Source organism: Microcaecilia unicolor, chromosome 11, assembly GCF_901765095.1.
Source record: "Microcaecilia unicolor chromosome 11, aMicUni1.1, whole genome shotgun sequence".
Lineage (NCBI taxonomy): Eukaryota > Metazoa > Chordata > Amphibia > Gymnophiona > Siphonopidae > Microcaecilia > Microcaecilia unicolor.
In genome coordinates this window covers 48,307,818-48,334,522 of record NC_044041.1, presented here as the reverse complement: position 1 = coordinate 48,334,522, position 26,705 = coordinate 48,307,818, and the positions used below count along the sequence as shown (strand labels likewise).

At 43.7% G+C, this 26,705-nt stretch overlaps 1 protein-coding gene across 3 annotated transcripts in view; it reads right to left on the bottom strand.

The window, feature by feature from the left end:
* ADGRD1 (adhesion G protein-coupled receptor D1) overlaps positions 1-25,173 on the bottom strand; it is a 428,743-nt gene extending 403,570 nt beyond the window's left edge. For 2 of the 3 annotated variants that reach the window (XM_030219506.1, XM_030219507.1), the window contains exons 1-3: positions 24,635-25,173; positions 24,500-24,536; positions 7,473-7,565 (exon numbers count right to left, since the gene is read on the bottom strand). In XM_030219506.1, the coding sequence (XP_030075366.1) occupies positions 7,473-7,565; positions 24,500-24,536; positions 24,635-24,700 (196 nt within the window). In that variant the 5' untranslated portion in view covers positions 24,701-25,173. Of the gene's footprint in view, positions 1-919; positions 1,016-7,448; positions 7,566-24,499; positions 24,537-24,634 lie in introns of all 3 variants that reach the window. The other variant, XM_030219508.1, reaches the window with a different exon arrangement.
* Between the last annotated feature and the right edge of the window lie 1,532 nt (positions 25,174-26,705).

The window sequence follows — 26,705 nt, the reverse complement described above, 5'->3', positions numbered from 1 at the left end:
CAGAAAAGGTACTTTTAGAAATCTCAAAGACCATTCTTCTAAACACAAAATGTTTGGGTAAGTACTGATTCAGTGCTGGAGAGCCTTTACGCCTCTGAAACGGCTGCCAAGTTATCTATTTCCAAAAGGGAGATTTTAGGCCAGTCCCAAAATTCTGACCACTCCATCCTGCTGCATTAAGGCACCTGCAGCACTGATTTCAAGGGATAGAATAAGGGACAATATACCATACTTGCTATAGGATGCAAATTCAAAACCAGAACTGACCAAAAAAGTGTCACTACTGGAACTGGGTAACTTGGCAGCTCCGCTCTGATTCACTAAAATGTGTTGTTTTTTTTTAATACAACTAAAATCTCACTCAGCCTCAGTGGCATAATTGGGACTTATTTTTTGGTTAACAAGGATGGACATTAGACAGCATGGATGTTGACATTATATACTTGTCACCACTTCCAGTTCTTTTCTCACTGACCTTTGCTGCTGCCACTGACTGGGCAGGACTCACTCCAAAGTAGAGAGGGACCAGAGCCCACCCACACCCACCCATTACAATGTTCCTGCTCAGCATGCGTCCTAACATGACAGAAAAGAACTTTGTATTGACAGGGATGAATGCACATCTTTCTTGAAGCCATCAAGTGTTGAGTGTCAAGTGTTTCACCCCCTAAGCAACAAAGGGAAATAAGTATCTTACCCATGTCCTGAACACTTCAAATGGAAAATAAAGGATTTAAATCCGCCAGCGTCCTTTCAGGACAGTCTTTGCATGCTCATGCAAACTCTGATGGTCATCTCTATTTATAAAGATAGACCTACGGCCATTGTAATTTTCCAGAAAGCTGTTTGCATCCTTAACATGCAACTGCTGGAACGTCCAAGCTCCACAAAGATAGAAGAAAATGGGCTAAATCCTCACCTACGGTTGCAGAGAAGTTAGAGTAGGCAGAGTCATTGGTATATATAAAGGCAGAGTTATGGTAAGGTAGCAGAGTGAAGTTGTGGATTCTTACAGCTGGGTGGAACAAAAAAAGAAAAAAAGCAGAAACAATGAATCAAGATAAAAGAAACGCAGACAGAACATCAAAACAGATCATATCTCTCAACTTAAGATGGATGGAAGACAGAGACCTGGTCATCGAGACATGGGATGCGTATATTGGCAGCACCATGAGAACACAGCAAAAAAGAGCCGCGTGCGTACTGGCAAACTAATTAAACAAGAACTGGGACTTGCTGGTTTCTTCTGTATCTCCAGGCACCTGGCCCTGCACAATAAGACCTTAAAGTAACAGCCAGTGAGTTTACAGGCAATATTATGGGTCCAATGTACTCTGCCTTCTATTCATAGGCACAAAGTGGGAAAGATCTGTTAGAAAATCTAACAGCCCTATGTTTTCTGTATTGATTCTCAAACACATAGAGCCCAATTTATGTAAGGCAGTGATTCTCAAACCTGTCCTGGGGAACTCCAGCCAATCAGGTCTTCAGGATATCCACAATGGATATAGTAACATAGTAAATGACAGCAGATAAAGACCTGTACGGTCCATCCAGTCTGCCCAACAAGATAAATTCATTTTACATGGTATGTGATACTTTATATGTATACCCGAGTTTGATTTGTCCTTGCCTTTCTCAGGGCACAGACCGTAGAAGTCTGCCCAGTACTGATCTTGTACTAAGTTCTGAAGCTAACATCAAAGCCCCTTAAAATTTACACTCCAGCCCATCCCTATCTATTCAGTCACGATCAGGGCTTAGACCGTAGAAGTCTGCCCAGCTCCATGCATGAGATCGATCTGCATACCAAGCAAGCAGCGTAGGCAAATATTCATTGTGGATATCCTGAAAATCTGACTGCCTAGGGTTCCCCCTAGGATAGGTTTGTGCCTATGGGAGACACTGGTTGAAACCAAGCTGTGAGCTGTTTTGGGCTGTCGGCACCACTGGGAATGTCCATTGAACTCAATATGGTGTCTTGCTGTTCTAATCATTATTACTATTCCTGACATTAATGTTTTTATAATGCTTTTATTGAAGTGCTAAACACTTCTTTATTGCAGTGCAGCAAATTTCGTTCAATCTACTGAAGCAGCAGTAGTGCTTGAAGAATAAACATTGAGACGCCACAGAAGACATGCAGCTGGAAACCGAACGCTTTACTTAATTTAATTGACCAATAGATACACCACTTTTCCAGATGTAAATCCCGCACAAAGTGATTTACAATTAAAATACAACTACAGAGTCACCTAGAGGACCTGATTTACACAGACCACAATGGGAGAAAAGTTTTATTAAGCTTGGTCCATGAGAATGGCAGAATATGGTTCAAACCTGGGTCTCTGGGCTTCATGAACTGAGCACAGGGCTCCAGTGCTCTCTGCCTCCCCACCACCACCTCCTCTATTCCCAACATACACTGAAATTTCACATTAGCTCAGCTGGCCCGAGATCTTCTACAGATCCACAGCTGAGATAGGAACAAAACCCACCTAGAAAAATGATGATCTAGTTTCTTGACACCATTGTCTCACACTATCACCATCTAGTGAGAGATATGAAGTTCAAAAACAACAGTAATACAGTGATTCGAATAATGATTAGTTGAGATTATGATACTTCTTAGATTTATGGCAGGAAATATGTGATGAGAACAATTGCATGACCATGACAAATGGAAACACACAAAATTAGACAACAGTAGCAAACAAAAATAACCAATTCCCAGAAGAACTTAAAGGAAACTTTACCTATACTCACCATATAGCAATTAGAATCTGTACATTGTTACATTTATGCTCTTTCTGTGCAAATCCCTGATTATGACTGGGAGCAACCATGTTTGTAAGTGTCATAAGCTATTTCTGATTGGTTCTTGCAGTAGATGTAAGACTGACACCAGAGATAAGACATCCAAATGAGATCCCAGTATTCTCTGATTCTTAAAAATGGCAGCTTATCAGATGGGTGAAGAAAAACCATGGGATAACAGAAGCCTATAACTTAATGGTTAAGATGAACATTTTGATGCCCAGTGACTATTTGGCATGTAGTTTTGAAATATCACATGGCGTATGGTGAGCACATGTTGTTTAATTTTAATTCAGAGATAATGAAGTAAAGCTTTACCTTACTATAAGCAAACAACTTATAGGTCAGCAAAACATCCCTAAGGAAGGAATAAAGCCGTTAATGAAGCCAGAGTGCATTCTGAGCTTTTTCATTGCTTGTAAAATGTCACACTGTACCCTGATGTGTGCAAACAGGGCTCATTCCACTTTCTTCGGTCTAACACTAACACTCCCCGGTGCAATTATACCATGTTTACACTCTGCAAGTTATCATAGGGCTGTCATATTCAATCGATTGCTTCCTTTCATTAATTGCATGCAGGTAATTGTATTTTCATTTAGAGAATAAGAGAACTGTCGGTGCTATACCTGCCAAGTGTTCATTGACAATGAAGGTCATCTGATAAATATATTACAGCAGAGACCCATGCTCGCTGTTTGCTACCTGTTCATATCTTAGGAAAATGAAATTTGATGAAGAGCTACTGGGTAGAGAATGACATGGGGATGGGGACCCGCCATAACTGCAGGGATGGGGAGGGGGACAGAGCCCGCGGGGACAGGGCGGGGATGGGGACAGAGTCCGTGAGCATGGGGGCAAACATTGTCCCTGTGTCACTTTCCACTTTGAAGCCTGTTAATCAACTGGACTGTTATTTATGTTTGTTTGATTGATGCAGGTGACAATAGTTTTATTTTTTGGAAAAGCAGGCAAACATGCTGGCCACAGCTAGCAAAATTTGCATGGGGGATCCTGTACATTGTGCTACCAGCACATCTTCTAAGAAGACATCTTCTATTGCAGGAGGGACTGTGGAAGACAGGAGAGCTAGACTGAATCCTGCGATTGTTGATGACTTCTTATTCATCCATAGATTAAAAAATCATAACAGTGCATTACAGGGCATATTTCTTCCCTCTAGGGCATACAGAACAGGTTGTATTTTGTACCCCTGGACATTTTAACAGGGCGGATTAGGATTCCTTGGGGTAGTAGAAGTCAGCCATTGTTTGGGGTTGGAAAGGTAGAGGGCAGTTAGTGGTGGTGGGAGGGTTTATTATAGCTGCTCATTGTTATTACTGTTTTCTATTTTTAATTTATACACAACAGTTGCACAGCATATTGTTCCTTTTTATACTTTAATAAAAAGATTTAAATATAAAATCTTAAGTGTTCGAGGCTTCTGCAGATCAGAACAGAGCCCACGGGGATGGGGCGGGGACGGGAACAGAACCTGCGAGGATGGGCGGGGACAGAGACGGGGGCCTGTGGGGACAGGATGGGTGGAGATGGGGCCTGCGGGGACGGGGTGGGGACGGAAGCAGAACCCGCAAGGATGGGGACAAATTTTATCCCCGTGTCATTCTCTACTACTGGGCACTGCCATTCTTCCATAGCATCTAGCTCTTTTGAACTTACTGTGGAGCTGCTTCATCACTTCTATGGTCAACTTCCATCAAGCAAGAAGGAAGTTGCAAAGCACTAGGCCAGTTCAGAGCTGAAGTCTATAGATGACAACTTTGAGAGCTTCTTAATAATGTTTTCCTTGATGTGTGATCACTTAAAAAAGAGGACAGTCATACCCTGGGCATTGCCCGCTTAGCTGTGTAGGAACCCAAGATCATGAATTTTCCAAAGATGACACTGGACTTTTTTAAAGTTCATTCAGAAATTAGGTTTTGTGTTTCATGTTCATGTGAGAAGATGAAAGTAGGCTATATGCAAATCAACTTGTATCTCATAATTGAGGTTGTTCGATTTTTTTTTTTTTAAGTGGAGTTGAAATAGCAAAGCACAAAGGGCAATTTTAAAAACTGGCATCTAATATTAGGTGTCAAAAATTCATGCAGATTATTAGAATCATTGCACCAATTATTGGCATTTATGCACATAGGGCCCCTTTTGCCAAGCTGCGGCAAAAGGGGGCCTGCGCTGGCATCGGCGCATGTTTTTGATGCATGCCGAGGCCCCTTTTTACAGCAGTGGATAAAACGTAGGTCTTTCTTTTTCAGGAAATGGCCATGCGGCGAGTGAGCCACTTGCTGTGTGGTCATTTCGGGGGGGAGCCCTTACCGCCACCCATTGAGGTGGCGGTAAGGGCTCCCGCACTAACCCAGTAGTAACTGATTACTGCCGGTTATACACCGGCAGTACGAAAATAAAAATATTTTATAGCGCCGGATATGGCATGCACTGGGGGTGGGAACTACTGCCGTTTTGCTGTGGTAGTCTGGTGGTACTTCCTTTTTAGTGAGAGGTAAGCCCACGTTGGGCTTACCGCCGCTTTGATAAAGGGGCCCATAAGTTCTAATCGCTTTTCTATAAGGTATGTGCCAAACTCACTTACAACCGGATTCTATATATGGCAACTAAAGTTGCGCACACAAATTTGTCAGTGCGGCCAAATTATGTGTGCAACTTAAGTAACAAGCCAATCGGTGCCGATAATTAGCCGACAACAAGCAATTATCTGCACTAATTGGCACTAATTAGAATTTACAAGCGCAACGTTCTTTGAGTATTCTGTAACATGGTGCACGTAAATTCTAATGCGTTGATCTCAAAGGGGACATGGCCATCAGAGGGATGTGGGCGGGTCATGGGTGTTCCTGGAAACTACACGCACTGTGTCTAAGTTGGGTGCGGGCATTTAGACCAGGTTTTAGTTGACGTAAATGGTCATGCCTAAATTTAGTCACTAGTTCGAGCGCTACACATATTCTATAAACCATAGCTAACATTATAGAATGGTGCTAAATGTGTTTTTTTTTTTCCACGCTGATTTTTTTAGGTGCAATATATACAATCGAGTCCTTAGCCCCTGGCAAGGGGGTGTACATTTGGGCAGAGTATGAGTGGGCCATGAGCATGTCACTATGCGACACATGCAACTTACAGAATACTATCAGTTGTGTGCATTGCATAACGCACTAAAGGGCCCTTTTACTAAAGGGTTGCCATGTAGCAACGGGCTTGCCGCAAAGCAACCTGAAACTACTGCCGGCCCAATGCGGCTGCCGGCGGTAGTTCCGCCTTGAGCGCATGCCATTTCTGGTGATATGGAAAATAATTTCATAATTTCTAGCGCGGTGCTAACCTGGGAATAATCAAGCAGCACCGTGTGCTGCCTGGTTACTACCAGGTGGTGGTAAGTGCTCCCCCCCCCCCCCCCCCCCCCCGCATTGCCACATGGTAAGAATAATCTTACAAAAAAACAACAAAAGTGGAGAAACTAGATCCGCTACATGGAAAAAAATAAAAGAACAGCAAAAAAGTAGCGAGTTCAACACGACACTTCCAAGACACCGTGGAGGCGAGTAATCAAAATGCTTTATTAAATGCAAGTTAAAAAGACTCGACACGGAGCTGTGTTTCGGCGAAAAAAACACCTGCTTCAGGAGTCTGTTTGTTGTGTAAGCCAATGAATGGAACACCATAAGCAAGGCAGCCAAATCAAACCTTTAGAAAGGCTAATGACAGATGTATGTGGCAATAAGCTTAAAAAAACAATCAAAGCTGGAACAGAAATCAACCGCTTTTCATTGCCGCCTCAGCGTTTCTTGCTTAGCACCATTGCAGTTAATTTCTGTTCCAGTTTTGATTGTTTTTTAAGCTTATGCTTGGCGCATTCATCTGTCTAAAGGTTTGATTTGGCTGCCTTGCTTATGGTGTTCCATTCATTGGCTTACACAACAAACAGACTCCTGAAGCAGGCGTTCTTTTGCCGAAACATGGCTCCGTGTCGAGTCTTTTAACATTCATTTAATAAAGCATTTTGATTACTCACCTCCACGGTGTCTTGGAAGTGTCATGTTGATCTCGCTACTTTTTTGCTGTTCTTTTAAGAATAGTCTTACCACATAGCCATGTCTTTTTTAGGGGCTTTATACCCACTGCGGTAAAAAGGGCCCTGGCGACCGGCAAAATAGCCCCTGCCACTACCACAGGGTCCTTTTTACTACAGCTTGGTTATAGGACCCCTTAGGTACACCAGCTCATACCAACCATTGACCTGCTGTAAGTGGGCACACCTAGAATGGTAGGATAGCCATTATTAAAATTGGCACTAAGCATGTCCCGTTTGTGGCACCTATATCAAGGTTCCAAGTTAAAGAATTGCCCCAAATGTATCTTTGTGTGAGCAGAGGTTGTGCCACAAATGATGTGATGATACGTCCCAAACTGAGTTTGAAATCAAAGTAATTTGAATCTCAAAAGACCATCAAATTGTCGGTGTGTTTAAAATATCAAGAACATCAATGTAGAATAACACTCTTGTTCCCACAGACTCAGAGTGGAAGAAAGCTCCATGACACATCTGACCCCACGAGTGTTGCATAGACTAGTAGCTTTCTATCTGACACACATACTTATATTATTCTCATTGTTATGACCTGATCTGTCTGTAAATAGGTCACGAAATTCATGAATTCCATTCACCACACCCAGAGGCCAGTAATGAGAAGCCGAGGTCAGAATCTGGAACCCTGGGAAGAAAATGCAAACAAAAATGAAATTCCACTTATCTGATGGTTCGGTACAGACACTTCAAAGTCTTCACACGCAAGGGTCAAAGATACCATCAACAGAAGATGAAGCTCAGGAAAATGTATTTTCTGCAAACATGCAACTCCATAGCAGTGATGTAGATTTAAAAATGTTTTACAGGTTCTTGCATTGACATAGTTTATATTTGACTCTAGGGGAATTATTAAACAGTGGTGAGATCCTTCCTTTGTATAGAAAGTATCCTAATTATAGCACTCCTGCTGTTATCCTGCTTCCCAGTTCCTCTATTGCACGGTGCAGAATTCTTGCAACAGGATTGACTAGTCCTGGAAACATTTAGGTCTTTATTCAGTAAAAATTGTTCTTATTGGGGGAAGTCCTGTATCAATGACACTTATTTTAGGTTGTGATGCCTTTACCAGGTCGATGTCAGAACTAACCAAAGATAGTGGAAACAACTTTTTGATACCACCTAACATCCTTCTCCAACATAGTAATGGTGAAACGGCAAATGGCATCACAATATCCCAAATTACAAAGGACAGGAGTTGGTTTTCAGACTATTCACACTGAGATAGAGACCATACATACTTTTTACCTCTGGCTTTGCAGTAATTTTCAAAGGGAAAATATACACATGCTTTGGCTTCATCTTAAGTACATAAGTATTGCTATACTGGTATAGGCCAAAGGTCCATCAAGCCCAGCACCCTGTTTCCAACAGTGGCCAACCCAGGTTACAAGTACCTGGCAAGCTTCCAAAACAGAACAATACATTTTATGCTGCTTATCCTAGAAATAAGCAGTGGATTTTCCCCAAGCCCATTTTAACAATGGCTTATGGACATTTCTTTTAGGAAGCTAGCCAAACCATTTTTAAACCCCTGCTAAGCTAACTGCTTTTAATACATTCTCTGGCAATAAATTCCAAAGTTTAATTACAAGTCCCTTGAACCTGCTTTTACATTTTTGCTGGGAAGGTGCATGCAAGAATTTGAAAATGCAATCTACCGGCATGATTTTATAACAGGACATCTGTGTGAGTTGTTCATAGAGGTGCATATTTGAAGTCTATTTCATAAAGCTAATATAGGCATCTCTGTACCTTTATAATACCCAGGGCCAGATGCACTAAACGAGCCATTAACGAGCAAGTAGTAAACCGTGGCATGCACTAAATGCTTCTCTGAGCCATTTTCCGATTATGGTAGCAGCTAACGAAAACGGAATGCAGATGAGCAAATAGTATTATAATGTGTAGAAATCGTATTGTTATGAGATGCACTACCGTTTTCCGATTGCTTAACCGTGGAAAATCTAACGGGAGGTCTGTACCTCTTGTTGGGACTGTGCGGGATTTCAAAACTTCTATAAATGTAACAAAAAAAAATTCAGGGAAAAAAACGTCCAAGTGCTCATCAGGGCCGTCCTTTATGGACGTCCTTCACTGCCTAGCCACGTCCAAGTGCTCGTCAGGGCCGTCCTTCTAAAGTGCCTAACATGGACGTCCTTCATCGAAACATTTAAAAAAAAGACGGCCCTGATGAGCACTTGGACGTTTTTCCCCAGATCTTTTTTTTGTGATGGTCTTCTACGATGATGTCCAAATCAAAAAACTATTTGGACGTCTCTTTCGATTATGCCCCTCCTCCAGGTCTCTCTCAGCCAAAAACAGCGCGTTTAGCTGTCACCGGTGTCAGCTAAATGCGCTGTGATTGGCTGAGAGAGACCTGGAGGGGGCATAATCGAAAGGGACGTCTGAAAAGTTGTTTTTTTTTTATGTCCTTGCACATCCCGATGCCGGCGGTGGTCATTTAGAGCAACTCTCACCCCCCCATCGCCCCCAGAGCCGCGCGTTCCCCGGGAGGAGGGTCTGCATGGTCAACCGCAATCCACCCCCTTCTTCCGCTCCGGCCCGCGGCTCTGACAAGTGCTCGTCAGGGGCGTCCTTTTTGGACGTCCTTTTTGGACGTCTTTGGCATGCGCAGAGCAGCCAGCATAACGCTTGGCTGCTCTGCGCATGCTCGATCGGCCGACTGTCTGACTGGTTTCCGAGGGAATAGAGAATGCAAGTGAGCTACATTCCCTTTCCTTGATGCATGGCCGTTCCCTACCGATTCGCTATGGAATCGGTAAGGGAACGGCTCTTCCGAGGACCTTAGTGCATCTACCCCCCAGTGTACCTGAATGTAACTCACCTTCAGCTACTACTGAAAAAGGTATGAACAAAATCCAAATAAATTAAATAAATAAATAAATAAATAAAATAGGTACCCAGTTCCAGCCTCAATAGTACACAAATGTCGATGTATTCCAAAGCATGTGTCAATGTGTGAGCGTACTCCGCATCAGGGCTGCTGAGGTGGGGGGGGGGGCAGGGGACGATTCACTGGGCCCAGCCTCCAAGGGGGGGGCCCGGCACCAGCAAGGTTTCGAGGGAGGAGCAGACACTTCTTTCTGCCTGCATGCTTTCAGGTTTATCTCTCTCCTGTTCCTGGGTGCCAGAATGATTGTGTTAACATGATAACCCGGGTCCCGGCACACAGGAGCAGGAGACGACAGACTGAGGGAGGAGCACTGGAGCAGATGCAGAAAGGTAAGGGGGTGGGGCTCGGAGGTGGGGCCTGAAAGTGTGGAGTGCCCACAGTGTGGGGGGGGGCGGTAGGCATACAGTGCGGCATCATCCCAGGTGGGTGGGGCGGTCATGCCCTAGGACTGGCTGTGTCTCTCAGCGGCCCTGTTCTGCATATGTACTCATTTAATAAACAAGGAGTGGGAACTAGATCAGGCTCTTCAAAACAGACCATGGACTCACAATGTAGCATTAAAGATGTTTATTTAAGATGACTTTTGACATGGTACCATGTTTCGGCATGCACGTGCCTGCCTCAAAAGTCTTGATGCGTATATATATGACAATCACATCTATCCTTGGCTATATGTCTTTCAAATCAAACATAAGCTGGTCTTTAAAAATTCCGTTGATGAGAGTAAAAGCGTGTATATCATGTAAATGCCGCTGTAATGTTCGCCGAGGGAGGAGCAGACATGAAGTTTGGAGTTCTTTTTATGTCTTTTGTTTTTAATTTTGTAAACCACTTTGATCTGTGTGCCAGATTAAGCGATCTAGCAAATAACAATAAACAACTAACAATGTCTCTGCTGTAATTAAATAGGAACATAAAAGAAGAAGTAGGATCCTGATGGGATTTATTTCAAAATAAGTTCTGGAGAGTATGAAGCTTTCTGTGCGATCACATTTACTATGTATTGCCTATGTCAGTCTTATTCTTACTGAACACTGCCTTGGGTGAATTTCTTCAAAAAGGCAGACCTGCCAAGTCTCCTGCATTCAGCGGGAGACTCCCGCTTTGTTGGGTCATCTCCCGCACTCCTGCCAAAGCAGGAAAGTCTCCCGCTGAAACACGTGGCACTAGCTCCCTCTTCCATTTCCGGCCACTGCTGCTTCTCCTGTTGAGCAGCAGCAGCCGCGACAAAAAAAAAGAGCTAACAAACAAAAAAAAATTTAAAAAGCAAGCGCGGCACTGCAGGCAGCCTTCAGGCGTTGGCTGTCGTCTCTGCAGCCGCTCCTCTCTCCTCTCACGTCACTGCCCCTGGAGCAGGAAATTGAGATCAACTTCCTGCTACGCTGCGCTCCTCCGGGGACAAAAAGAGGAGAGAGGAGTGGCTGCAGAGCCAACAGCCAATGCCTGAAGGCTGCCTGTGGTGCCACGCTTGCTTTTTAAAAAAATGTTTTTGTTTGTTAGCTCTTTTTTTTTTTGTCGCGACCGCTGCGCTCAACAGAAGAAGCAGCAGTGGCCAGGAAACGAAGATTGAGTGGAAGGAGGAGCAGGAGGCAGGAGGTAAAATAGAGAGAGTGGGGAGAGAAGGAGGGGAGAAAGAGAGAAGCTGTTGGTGATAAGGATGAGGAGAACAGGGGGGGGGGGATCCTGGCAGAGATCAGAAAGAGAGAAGACGCTGAAAGGAAGGGTAGGGAGAGAAACAGAAGAGACATTGAAGGATGGGGAGAAAGAGGGGGGAAATGATGAATATAAAAGGGTAGAGAGAGACACTGGATGGAAAGAAGGGGAGAGAGGGAGAGAGACACTGGATGGAAGGACAGGGAGACGGGGGTAGATGGATGGAAGGATGGGGAGAGAAAGAGGGAAGACGGATGGAAGGATGGGGAGAGAAAGACGCTGAATGGAAGGATAAGGAGAGAAAGAGGGGAGAAGGATGAAAGGATGCAGAAAGAAAGGGGAGAGACTGGAAGGATGTGGAGAGAGAAGGGACACTGAACAGAAAAGGGTAGAGATAGACACTGGATAGAAGGAGGAGGGAGAGAGAGACATTAAAATGAAGGATCAGCAGAGAGGGTAGATGGGTGGATGGATGGGGAGAGAAAGAAGGAAGACGCTGGATGGAAGGGTGGGGAGAAAGAGGAGACGCTGGATGGAAGGATGCAGAAAGAAAGAGGGGAGACACTGCAAGGATGGGGAGAGAAAGAGGAGAGTTGCTGGATGGGAAAGGCAGGGCCGCCGAGAGACTGGGGCAAGGCCGCCCCCAGGGCCCCACCCCTGCCATCGCCGCCCCCCCCCCTCCATCCGCCCCCTCCGTCCACCATCGGGCCGGGCCCCCCTGAATTCAAATCATAGCGCCTCACCTTGACCTCGCTCTGTGTGAAAGAAGCGCAGCAGCGGCAGTCTGCAGATCGCCCCCTTCGGGCCTTCCCTCCCTGTGTCCTGCCCTCGTGCAAGTTACATCAGACAAGGGCGGGAAACAGGGAGAGAAGGCCCGAAGGGAGGCAATCTGCAGACTGCTGCTGCTGCGCTTCTTTCACACAGAGCAAGGTTGAGGTGAGGTGCTATGATTTGAATTCAGGGGGGCCCGGCCCGGTGATGAATGGAGGGGGGCGGGTGGAGGGGACTGTGGTGCCGGGCCCCCCTGAATTCAAATCACAGTGCCTCACCTCAACCTGTACAGGACAGGAGGAGCAAGAAGAGCAGGGCAGGAACGCGGCTGCGCTGGAGACGGCACTGAAAAAGGCTTTGGCTGGTGGGGGTTGGGGACCCCTACCAGCAAAGGTATTTGCGAGGTGAGGGGGTGCGAGGAGGCGAGGGGGTGTGAAAAGGTGCGAGGCGGTGGTGGCAGGGGGGGGTGAGGCGAGGCGTGACAGTGGGGAGGTGGTGGCGGGGCGGCACTCAAAATGTGCCCCCAACCTCGGGCTCTGGCCCCCTCAAACTGTAAGGTCTGGCTACGCCCATTGGCATGTTATAGCAGATGTTGTTTTTTTATATTTTAAGTAGTATACTATGCCAAACTTTGTTGTTTGAATATTTTTACTGCTGTAATTGTCTATTGCTTATGTTTGATTTATTCTTATTGTACACTGCCTTGAGTGAATTCCTTCAAAATGGTGGTAAATAAATCATAATAAATATGTACATATTTATAAATCCTAATAAATATGTTATACTATAGCAACACTTGGGTATGAGTTGTATGTGAAACCCAGGAAAGGCACCAGAAACTACAAAATAGATTTCACCACACAGGTCCACTTTTTCTCTGTGTCTTCCTCGGTTATTGCTAACAGCCATGATTTTGTAAGCAATCTCATTTACTTCTCACTGCTTGATGCTGGGATCGATGTGCTGGAAATGACTTGGTCATTGCACAATAACAAGGTTTTTATACCGTAGACATCAATTAGTTGATGCTGGAAGCAATGAACGCATCAAGCCAGTGGAGGAGCCACATTACAAAGGAGAATTTGTACTACACACACTAAAACCGTCAGATATATCAAACAGGAGAAGAAAAAGAAAGAGGCTCAGTTAAATTAAAAAAAAAAAACTAGAATTTTTCATTGTTAGCTTGCACAGAGCTCTTGAACAATTACGTAGCCAAATGTGCTATAAAGTAATCCATGCTAAGTGGCAGCAATGAAACCACCGCAGGAATAAGAGTCAGTAGTAGTAGAACAACACACACTTAAACTTAGCTTATTATTCACCAAGAGCTCATCTACTGAACTTATCACTTGAGTAGTTTGAAGTCATCATGCTAGCATTATCCACAATGTTAACATACTACAATTACCCTCAGAACTCATGTTATTCTTCCTCGCCGTAAGTGATAGTTTATGAAAACGAAGATGGATCTGTGTTCCAAGGACACCCAGGAGGGTTCTAGAAACATTAAGCGCCACAAGATGAATCTCTGCAAGATCCGGATAGCATAGCAAACATGCCCATCATCATATCCACATCACAGCTTTCCGCATCATTTTGCTTTTGATTGATCTCCTCTGTCATGTGCAAGTTCTCCAAATCAATTCTGCTTTTTCAGATGCAGAAGGCCAAGCCACGAAATGTTCAATAGGCGTGCCGAAATAAAAGTTAACCAACAAACTGTAGGGGAGGACACCCTTTTGGTCTAACCTAGAACATTGGCGACCGGCTTTTGAAACCTCAACCCCTCCTCTCCTTCCCCAATCAGGTCAGAACAAAAAACATACACATGCAGAAGGGGGGGAACAGTCCTTGATAAATGAAGCCTTCATAATTTAGCGCCAGTAATATACTAAACAGAGCTTATATTGTATGCAATGGTCAAAATGAATGTTAAGAAAAGAAATATGATTATTTCAGACTGCTTTCCTGATATGTAGAGTGTGATATTTAAGACAGTGAAGGTGGTGGAGGGAAAAGCCATCCTGAAGAAATCCTGGGATAGGCCCAGAGGATGAAGGGAGGGGGATCGAGTGATGGGGAGGAATCTCCAGTACTGCAGCAGGAGAGGTAAATGGGTAAAGTGGACAGATTAAAGAAAAGTTTGCTCCTATTTGCTTAGGCCCATGCACCACTACCACTTGAAAGGGGCACCTCAGAGACACACAGGTCTCCCTGGGGACCTCCCTTGCTCTCCAGCTTAGCCGATGGGCACCAAAACAAATCTGGTCCTGCTCACTAAGCATTACTAATCTATTTAAAATGCTGGCCATTAAGGGGTCCTGTTACTAAGCCGCAGTAAAATTTTCAGTTACCGCAGCTTAATGCTGGACTTTACACCACAGTTGCTGCAAATTTAATACAGCACCTATTAGAGGCATTCCTAGTATTTTCTACTGCAGGTTATGCGTGAACATAGAAAAACAGAAAAATGTAGGCAGATAAAGACCACATGGCCTATCCAGCAGTGGCGTAGCCACAGGTGGGCTTGGGTGGGCCATAGCCCACCCATTTATGGCTCAGGCCCACCCAAAAGTAGCACATGTTTAGTGGTAACTGGTGGGAATCCCAAGCTCCTGCGCATGCTCAGTTTTCAGTGCATGCCTGCTGCCAAGGTGGAAAGAAGCATTTTCCCACCAGCTGAGATCATTTTTTTTTTTGGGGGGGGGGGGGGGGGGGAGAACACTTGGTGCCCACCCAATTCTTGCCTAGGCCCACCCAAAATCTGTTGTCTGGCTACGCCCCTGCTATCCAGTCTGCCCATCCATGCCATCTATTCTTCCTATCACTTCCTTAGAGATCCTATAATATCCAGAAGATTGCTGAGCTGTTATAACAACATTAGGAAGATGTCTGAATTGTGTCACACTTTAGAACAGCATTGGAAGTTTCTTGCAGTGCATCAGTGTTTTGTTAACAGGCTTGCTTGTGTATGTAGGTTCCTTCGAGATTGTGATGAACTGTTTCCCGTGGAAGATGATGTGAGTTTGCTTCAGCAGGCATCTTCCTCCCTGTATCTTTTCCTTATGCACTAAGCTGCAATTATTCCTGTTGCCAGGACATTCACAGACCACCTGCGAAAAATTTTGTATCAAGAATAAAGGTCCTATGCTTATGTGAGAAGGGTTTTTAAGGTTATTACTTGAATAACAAAGATTTGCAAGAAGTCACTAAGAGTTTGTTGAATGGGCAGAGCAAATAAGGATAAAGATCTGTAGAGTCTGATTTAGCTGAGATTTATGTTTGTTTTATTTTTGTTTTGTTTCTTTGATGTGGGGTTATTTTTAGCACATAGTTTTGGGCAATGGATATAAACATTATTTTGCTTGTGGAATCAGGTGGCAGAACTTTGACCCACCATATTGTATGGTCTCTCAGTGGTGGCCAAAAAGCCAGGAAAGGACCCTCTTTGGTTCATAATTCAGGCTACATACTTGAATCTTAGCCAGAAAGAGGCAGAAAAGTGAGTTTATTGCTTCTTGGGCCAATGATAGTTATCTATGCCAGAGAGCTGATATGAGCCCAGAGCCAAGAAAGATCAAGGAGCCTCTGATTTGATGAAGGAAAAAAAGTATGGTTTGAGCAGCGGTCCAGTGAAACTGCTGCTAGTTTTCTGAAGACTTGGTATGTCCCTTATTCAGATTTTTATCTAATAAACTGAGGAGGAAATTTTCAAATTGTGCTTTGGACCAAAGTCCATGTGTACTTTTTACCCTTGGACTTTACAGGCATACTTTCACTGTAATTGGAGGAACATTTGCTTTAAAACTTGCTATGGGTACTTTGTACCTGCTTTTTCTTTGGGTACATTAGTGTGAAGATTTGTAAATGCCATCCGTACACAATATTTTCCTGTCCAGTAAAGCCGTGTTGACAGGAGTACTACTACTTCAGGATGTGGTAAAGTTCTGTGTGTGAGGTTTTTTTTGTCACATCAAGGAGGATGCAAGGGAAGCAAAACCAGTGCTGGGCAGACTGGGCAGAGTTCTACAATCTGTGCCCTGATCGTGACTGGAGTTTAGGTTTTAAGGGGCTTCGATGTTAGCTTCAGAACTTGTAGTACAAGAAGAGTGCTGGGCAGACTTCTATGGTCTGTGCCCTGAGAATGGCAAGGACAAATCAAACTCAGGTATACATATAAAGTATCACATACCATGTAAAATGAGTTTATCTTGTCGGGCTGACTGGATGGACCGTAAGGACTTTATCTGCCGTCATCTACTATATTACTATCCAGCTCATTTTCGAAAGAGAAGGGCGCCCATCTTCCTACACAAATCAGGAGATGGGCATCCTGCTCTCAGGGCCGGCCAAATCGGCATAATCAAAAGCCGATTTTGGCCGGCCTCAACTGCTTTCCGCCGCGGGGACAGCCAAAGTTCAAGGGGGCGTGTTGGCAGTGTACCGAAGGCGGGACGAAGGCGTGGTTAAGAGATGGCCATCCTCGGTTGATAATGGAAAAAAGAAGGGCGTCCCTGACGAGCATTTGGCCGACTTTACTTGGTCCCTTTTTGTTCACAACCAAGCCTCGAAAAGATGCCCAAACTGACCAGATGACCACCGGAGGGAATCGGGGATCACCTCCCCTTACTCCCCCAGTGGTCACCAACCCCCTCCCACCCAAAAAAAATTTTTTAACATTTTTTTCCAGCCTCTATGCCAGCCTCAAATGTCATACCCAGCTCCATTATTGCCGAAAATCAGAAACGACCAAGTCTAGGGACGACCATCTCTAAGGCCAACCTAAATTTCAGGATTTGGGCATCCCAGACCATATTATCGAAACGAAAGATGGACATCCATCTTGTTTTGATAATACGGGTTTCCCCGCCCCTCCATCGGGACGTTTTGCGAGGACATCCTCAGGAAAACTTGGGTGTCCCTTTCGATTAGGTCCCTCTATGTATACTTTGGAAGAAAGAAGGGAGAGAGGAAATATGATTGAGACATTTAAATGCCTATGCGGTATAAACACACAGAGGTGAGTCTCTTTCAATTGAATGGAATGACGAGGCATAGGATGAAGGTCAAAGGACATAGACTCAGAAATAACCTGAGGAAATACTTCTTCAGAGAAAGGGTGGTGAATTCGTGGAACGGCCTTCCACTGGAAGTGGTGGAGATGAAAACAGTATCTGAATTCAAAAGAGCTTGGAATAAGTACATAGTAACATAGAGGGGCATAATCGAACTGGGCGCCCATCTTCACGGGCACCCCAGCGAAGGGGCGGGGCATCCCATATTATCGAAACAAGATGGGCGTCCATCTTTTCTTTTGATAATACGGTCGGGGCCGGCCAAATCTCAACATTTAGGTCGACTGAAATTTTGAGATTGCCGACCTTAGAGATGGCTGGCCTCGGTTTTCACCTACAATGGAAACCGAGGACGGCCATCTCAAAAACGGCCAAATCCAAGCCATTTGGTTGTGGGAGGAGCCAGCATTTCTAGTGCACTGGTCCCCTCTCACATGCCAGGACACCAACCGGGCACCCTAGGGGGCACTGCAGTGGACTTCACAAATTGTTCCCAGGTACATAGCTCCCTTACCATGTGTGCTGAGCCCCCCAACCCCCCCAAAACCCACTCCCCACAACTGTACATCACTACCATAGCCCTTATGGGTAAAGGGGGGCACCTAGATGTGGGTACAATGGGTTTCTGGTGGGTTTTGGAGGGCTCCCATCTACCACCACAAGTGTAAAAGGGTAGGGGGGGGTGGGCCTGGGTCCGCCTGCCTGAAGTGTACTGCACCCACTAAAATCTGTTCCAGGGACCTGCCTACTGCTGTGATGGACCTGAATATGACATTTGAGACTGGCACAAAATATTTTTAAAGATTTTTTTTAGGGTGGGAGGGGGTTAGTGACCACTGGGGGAGTAAGGGGAGGTCATCTCCAATTCTCTCCAGTGGTCATCTGATCAGTTTGGGCACATTTTTGTGGCTTGGTCATAAGAAAAACAGGACCAGGTAAAGTCGTCCAAGTGCTCATCAGGGACGCCCTTTTTTGTTTCCATTATGAAGTCCATGTGTTAGGCACGCCCAAGTCCCGCCTTCGCTATGCCTCCGACATGCCCCCGTGAACTTTGGTCATCCCTGCTACGGAAAGCAGTTGGGGACGCTCCAAATCAGCTTTTGATTATACCGATTATACCCTGTGAGAATGACGCCCATCTTCCGATTTGTGTCGAAAGATGGGTGTCCTTCTCTTTCGAAAACGAGCCTGATACTGAGATCTTTAAGCCTGCCCCCATACGCTTTATGATGAAGACTACTGACCATTTTAGTAGCCGTCCTGTGGACCAACTCCACCTTGTTTATATCTTTTTCAAGGTGCAGTCTCCAGAATTGTATACAATAATCTAAATGAGGTTTCCCCAGAGTCTTATACAGGGGCATCATCATCACCTCCTTTCTCCTACTGGTCTTTCCTCTCCCTATGCACCCAAGCATCCTTCTAGCTTTTGCCATTGCCTTTTCTACCTGTTTGGCCACCTTAAGATCATCACATACGATCACACCCAAGTCCCACTCCTCTTTTGTGCAAAAAGAGTTCTTCACTCACTAAACTATATCGTTCCCTACGGTTTTTGCAGCTCAACTGCATGACCTTGCATTTTTTTAGCATTAAATCTAAGCTGCCAAATTCCAAACCATTCCTCTAGCTTCGCTAAGTCCTTCCTCATGTTATCCATACCATCAGGGGTGTCTACCCTATTGCAGATTTTGGTATCATCTGCAAACAGGCAAACCTTACTAGACAGCCCTTCAGCAATATCAACATACAAAAATGTTAACAATAACTGGGCCAAGAACCGAACCTTGCAGCACACCACTGGTGACATCCTTTTCCTCAGAATAAGCTCCATTTACCACTACCCTCTGTTGCCTTCCATTCAACCAGTTCCTAACCCAGTCACTTTAGGGCCCATACCGAGAGCACTCAGTTTATTTACTAGTCGTCTATGCAGAACCATGTCAAAGGCTTTGCTAAAATCTAAATGCACCACATCTAGCACTCTCCCTTGATCTAGCTCTCTGGTCACCCAATCAAAGAAATGAATCAGATTTGTCTGACAAGATCTGCCTCTAGAGAAACCATATTGTCTCAGATTCTGTAATCCATTGGATTCCAAAAACTTTACTATTCTCTGTTTTAAAAGTGTTTCCATTAATTTACTTACCACAGAAGTCACACTTACCAGTATGTAGGTCACAGATTTTTCCTGTGTATGGAATAGTGCTCTGTGCCGATTTTTTCCACTGCCAAAACCTCAGCACCATTTATAGAATTGGGGGCAAGGCAAGGACAGAGAGTTGCATGGATGATGTTTGGTAATTAACGAGCTGAGCACCATCTATAGAACAGTGATTAGAGCCCATTTCCATGCCTAAGGTTGGGCGCTGATCTTTATGCCAGCTAAAACCTGGTATAAATGCCAGCGCCCAACTCCAGGCATTTTGGCTTGAAAATGGGGCTATTCTATTAACTCACTCGCAACTTTTAGGAACACCTGTGCCACTCCCATGGCCACACTCCCTTTTGAGTTGCACACTGGGAGATTTAGGTGTGCAGAGTTATAGAATAGGATGTGGGGAGATGCATGTGCAGATTTCAATTATTGCTAATTAACTGGAATAACTGATGAACATCGATTAATTGTAATTGGCTTCTAAGCTAATTAATTTTCACATGAATCAACGATCACCGCAAATCTCGACGCCAAAATCTCAGTGCCATAAATAGAATCAGGAGGTTAATGTGCAGTTGTTTACTCCATGGTATACTGTGCTATAATGCCCCGATGCTCAAAAGTAAATGCAAGCAATAAAGGCCATTAGCACCATACTAACGCCTGCTTTTTACCTGCACAAAATGTTTAGAGGGGTGTAGCGTGGGAAACAACAAGCGCACCAGGCACTAGTGCAGATAGTATGCATATGTAGTCAAGCTAATGTTAATGAGGTCATTTTGCATTCCTCCCCAATGCTCAGAAAACAGCATCCAATACAAACGTTTCTTACCGCTCCAAAAAAATAGCGCCATGTCGGAGCAGGCATTAGGGTGTTGGAAGAGAGGATTTCCCATGATTCTCATGCTGCTCTCATGATTATTTCTGGCAAATATGCTGGTTTTGATTGCTTTTGGAGGCAGAGGAAAGCCTGTGCAAGCCCTTAAGCACTGGTCATGAGAAACAGCAGCCCCACGCGAAAGCATACATTGGCGTCTGTTTCCTGCATCTAAATTTAAAGCATCCATGCTAAAAAAGAAAATTATTTTAAATGACCAGTGAAAGCACTCATTGGCGTCTGTTTCCTGAGTCTAAATATAAATGTCCAAGCTAAAAAAAAAAAAAAAAGCTTATATTTAAGCCGCAGAAAACAGACACCAATGTGTGCTTTGCATTTGGGTTTTACCAGGCACATGCACCCAGGAGCTTAGCTTACCGCAGTACTCTTCTGCACACGTGCCAAGCACAATCCTTCTGCGGCAAAGCACAGTCCTCCTGCCGAACTCCCTAATGCTTGATGCTATGAGCATGTATATATTTGCATCTCATTAGCATTGAGCAATAGGGCGTTGTTCTGCGCTGTTCTGGTGGTATTTTTACAGCACTATTCGGAATAGCGCTGGAGTTTTGAGCATTGGGGTCTAGGAGCTTAACACGATTTAGTAAAAGGGTCCCTAAATAAACATGTTTATATTTTTTTTAATTGTAGAAGTAAGTATATGATGGCTAATTTATTTTCTTCAGCCAAAAATAGGTCACCCCTTGGGCTATATAGCAGTAGCAACCAACATTATAGTGGTAAACCCCAAAAGAAGATAGGATTTTTGTAATGATGATAACAAGGTCTACTTTTTGTTGAAATGCATTTCTAATTATTCACTAGATGTCAGTAAAATGTTCTCTTTGAAATATCCAAATGCTTAGAGTACTGTTCAGACTGTACAGTTCAAGCGTAATGAAGAGAAACGGTTCAGTAGTTAGAGGAGAGAAGGTCTTCTATCATTCATTTTAGAAGTAGCCTCTCGGGGTGGCATTAAACAAGTATCTTTAATCACCCTGTACCTCTGGAGCCCAACTGAAAACAGGCATTTCTCTCAATCTAGTTTTTGCCAGCCAGCAAATTAATTTTTGTTTTAATTGCTGTGAAAGGGAATAGACCAACACCACTGACAAAACCATAGTTTGCCCTGAGGGAAGAAAACTATTGTAGAAAAACAAACCATGGTGCAACTTGTTGGTTCTGTTGTAGAACTTGAAATGTTGGCTTTCCTCCGTCTTTCTCCCTGCTGCTTCCTAAACTGTTGACGGGATATAGAGCAGCTCAGTAAAAGCAAGGCATGGTGAGCTGAGCTCAACCATCTTTCATTACCCAACTAGGGAGTCTCTGGATTACCAGCATTTTACTGGAACCTCTAGCATGGTTTCTCCAGGCCAGGCTGCATTCTCTTGAAATTTCCAAGATTTTTTTTCCCCCTGGAATTCCATCTCTTACATCCGAGTCTCCAGGAAAAACTAGCAATATCCCGCAAAATCTCCAGTAGAGTTCTTAAAAACCCGAAGAGGTTAGGAGGCCAGGCCCTCCTTCAGATTTCCTTCATTGAGATGATGAGTTTGAATTAGGTGTCAGTCAAGCATGGTTTGCACATTTTTTGTATTTTTGGTTCTTTCTTTGCAATTTCTTTGTCAAATTCGTTATTAATGTGAAACTAAGTTGGAATGATCTTTATTTTCAACAAAGCTACGTGCCATCGACATAGGGGCCTTGTGTCCTTGAAACAACTGAACATTCTGAGCTCTCTTGTTAGGACTATAAGGCTCATCAGTGCAGTTCAATGGAAAGAAGCTCATTTCAGAGACTGAGGAAGAGAATCTCTCCTCAAAAAATTTCTTTTTTCTTGAAAATTAGACCGTTGAAGACCACAGCCACAAAATGACAGTGGAGACAAGGACAGTTTACAGGAAAGCGTGGGCCATAGATAGGATCTCTAAGAGACAGGAAGGGATTTCAGAGCTTAGCCGTTGGTTTGGATGGGCAGACTAGATAGTCCATATGGTCTTCTTCTAGCATCATCTAGCAAGAATAATCCAAATATATTGTGTGCGAGTTCTCCAAACCATAGTCTTTTCTCAGCTGTGAAACTACCTACACAAAATCCAGTTGTCTCCAGAACCAATACAAACGTCCTAGCAGTATGCAAGAAATGTAGTAAATTACAGCAGCGTTAACTTCCAGATGACTCAATCTACCGATACTATTTTGTTACAACCTGTAAAGTGGTACAGTGTGGGGTCATTACCAGTTTATCACAGCGTGTTTCATATGAGGCAGCCACTTGAGCTGAGCAGAACAGCTTTTTATATGCTGTTAATCTTGATGAACAGAGATTTTTCGCTTTTCTTATTATTAGGGCTGTCTGGTTTTCTTAGAAACCACGAGCACCAGACTGTTGTGGTTTATGCCTGAGTATTTCAGGGCTTTTAGCATTAACTCAATCAACAGCCTGAAACTCATAAGGAAAAACAGCCCATTGTTGAGATCAGATTAATACGGACTTTAACTTTCTTATGACGCAGGCTAACAAAACAGGTAGTTGAAACATATCAGCACCAGCATCTCTGTTTTATGAATGCATCTGATGCTTGGTTCTAATAAGGCAAACATATTTTTTCTCCCATGCCTCTTTTAGGATTAGAATGTGGGCAAGCTTTTTTGATTTAGTATAGGTTCAGCGTCTTGTCCTCTCCAAATCTACTGTGTGCAGGTGACACTACCCAAGTTGTGCTTGTGGGACAAATTGATTCTTTACTGCACAGTAACCTGTGATAAATCACATTTAGCTGAGATTAGAGGAAGTCATTTCTTAGCAGACCTCAAAGGCAGTATCATGCTTTAGCAATGTTCTCTAAGCACATCACAGACTGTTTGCCAGGTACAGTTCTGGGGCATTAAAAACATTTCCTTGGTTAGACTGAACACTATAAAGCTCATCTCTATGAAAAGTTAATAACTGGCAATAAACGTCATAAAAATATAAAAAATGGAGCGATGCAAAAAAAAAAAAAAAAAAACAAGGGCAGGGTATCTATTCTCTTTGATATTGAGAAAGTGGCGTGATTTATTGCTGTGTTGGTTTGCTTGGATACATTCTGCGCCCACCTTGAGTCCCTAATATATTAAGTTAATCCAATTAAAAGATTTCACCAACAACTTATTTCCTCCTACAGTGTTTCTCTCATTCTTAAACCATGATGGTCTTGGGAAAGAAAGGAATACTGCCCAGGGTGCAGAAAAATGACATCTTGCATTCACACACGCCAGCCACCCTGAGATTTGAGGTTAAACAGTTTCTGTGAAAATGAAAATGTATCCTGTTATATTTTCAACCTCCCTCCTTCCCCCACCCCAAAAAAACAGGGCCAGGGAGATTTTTGCATTGAAAACAGATGGTGTTCAGATCAGAATTTTCTGTTCTACAAAACCCCTTCTGCAAATGGCATTCGCTTAATCATAAGGTCTCGTGTTACTGCACTTGGCCAAATCCTCTGCAAGTTTCAAAACCCAGTAGCTTCCTGTTAATTTTACAGATTCTAAATTTGCCTGACGATGCCATGGATAAATAAAGTAAATGGCATGGGGAGGTTGGGTCAGGAAGGGGAGAAGGATTCAAGGGAAGGGTTTCTCCCAGCAGAGTTTGAATCTGTTCATACATATGCCTGCATTTGGATCACTTTTCAACTTGGACTCTGTCGAAACCCATCTCACAATTCTCAGACCAAGATCACTTTCAGTAGGGTAGATCTCAGGACCACTTCTTTCCCCCCCCCCCCCCCACCCCCAACCCCAATTTGCAGCTCCATTGGTCCATTAGTAGGCAAATGATCATGCCTCTGGACAGACCCTTTAAACTAGTGTATAAATGATTTTCTAGCTTCTTGAAAAGCATTCAAATCATACTGTACTCAATCAAACTAATAAGAAACACGTTGATTCTGAACTTTGATCACAATGCTGAGTACACAGGGTATGGCGTTTCCTTCCTCATCCTCCCACCACCCCTGTTAAGAAACAAGAGCAAAGACAGCTGAATAGAATATTGCTTTCTATATACATCCTACTATAGGTTTCAGCCTGGGGTCTTTAATGTACCAAAAACTCAGTTCCTTACTTGGGTGATCCGGGAACCGGGTAGCATCTCCCCACACCTGCATTAGAAGGATAGGACAATGTGAGGTATTCCAAGGCCAACATCTGCACAGATTAAATCCAGGCAAGCTGGCACAATTAATGCCACAGACATTACCTTATATTTGCAAAGAAGCAAAATCAGAAAGTAAATCCCCCAACACATAACTGATAACTTCTCCATGGTATCTTCAAGTGAGGTTCAAAAATTCAGTGAAAACAAAAACTTAAACCGAAAGTCAGTCTCAAGGTTGTTCTTTTCTCTGCTCTTTCTTTTCTTCTCTCCAAATGTGCATTCGGTGCTGGAGCAGAGGTGAAAAGTGACCCCAAGATTATTATACCAGGACCTTTTTAGACACCAGCCTTCTTCTCTGTTGCCATTAAACAGGTTAACAGGTCTAAGCTAGCAGGATGGAACACCATACAGAGCATTTAACAGTCCCACAAATGTGAAGTCTCTGAAGAAATGTCCAAAATGAGCCTGCTGCAGTTCTGTGAAAAAAAAAGTGGTCCCTACCCATCAATTTTCCTTTTCTTTTGCTTAGTTCTAGAACTTGGAATCCTCTTTCATTCAGTCAGTTCTGCTTTTGGAAATCATAAATGTCTCCGTTTAGAATCAGCTAAGACCGGGCTGTTTCCTTAGGACGGGTACTGGGACTGTGTTTCTAACTCTTTACTAATCTGGCTCAAGTTTACACCTCCATCCATCCCAGATCACTTTGGGCGGAGAGAGAGGTTTGACTGATGTCATGTTTTCTGCTCAAACTTTACCCCTTTCTAGCAGTCTATTTTTATCCCAACACTGCTGTTTCCATTCTGGGTCCTAACACCAGCCTTCTCTAGGCCACTGAAAGTTTAAAAAGTCAAAAGTAAAATGATTTCTTTTTGCAACCGTTTAATTAGAGGATAGACAAAGGCTGAGGGCTGGCAGTCTCAGGAAGCAGACAACAGCAGGAGTGCATCATGATTAACTTTTGAAAGCAGCAGCTCGCCAGCAAAATGAAAGAAAATGGGCTACGTATAAAGACTTTTGTTCACATGCAGGTAGAGAAGTGATTGATGACTCTGAGAAGGACAGAAACACCATCAATAAAAAAAAAGCCTTTAGTCACCCCTTTACCACTAACTTTCTATCTCACTGTGACCTTGGACAGACCATTTTATTTCCGCATGTCTGTTTACCCAGTTGCTGTTAGGTATTAAGAACCATAATAACAGTATTTCTTCCCTGGGAAACTTTTCGTGCAGTGTATTCCTGGCCACCCATCCCCCCTAAATTTTCTGCCTCACCAACCATCAGGCATGTTTCAAACATACTACATTGCATAAAGAATTTGAGCGTCCTTCTATTAAACTATGGTAAAATTTGCAGTTCCTGCAGCTTAATATGGGATTTTACCACACAGTAGCTGTAAATATAAAGTGGCAGTTATTGGTTATTGCGGTCGTGTGTTAACATTCAGATTAAATCACCGCCTTGGGTGGATCTCTTCATAAAGGCAGTTAATAAATCCCAATAAATAAATAAATAATGCATGGTACCTGCTCTCCATTAATACAGAAACACTTAGGGATCATTTTATTAAGCTGGTTAGAGCACCGGTCTTGCAATCCAGAGGTGGTCAGTTCAAATCCCTCTACTGCTCCTTGTGATCTTGGGCAAGTCACTTAACCTTCCATTGCCTCAGGTACAAACTTAGATTGTGAGCCCTCCTGGGACAGAGAACTCTCCAGAGTACCTGACTGTAACTCACCTTGAGCTACTACTGAAAAAGGTGAGCAAAATCTAAATAAATAAACACATATATGGAATGTTGCTGCTATTGAAGATTCTACATGGAATGTTGCCACTTTTTGAGATTCTGGAATGTTGCTACTATTTGAGATTCTAGATGGAATGTTGCTAGTGGAGGAGTGGCCTAGTGATTAGAGCATCAGTCTTGCAACCAGAGGTGGCCAGTTCAAATCTCACTGCTGCGCCTTGTGATCTTGGCCAAGTCACTTAACCCTTCATTGCCTCAGGTACAAACTTAGATTGTGAGCCCTCCTGGGACAGAGAAAATATCTAGAGTACCTGAATGTAACTCACCTTGAGCTACTACTGAAAAAGGTGTGAGCAAAATCTAAATTAATAAAATTGTTTAACAAGCCAATCAGGGCTGATAGTTGGTTCATAATGAGCAATTATC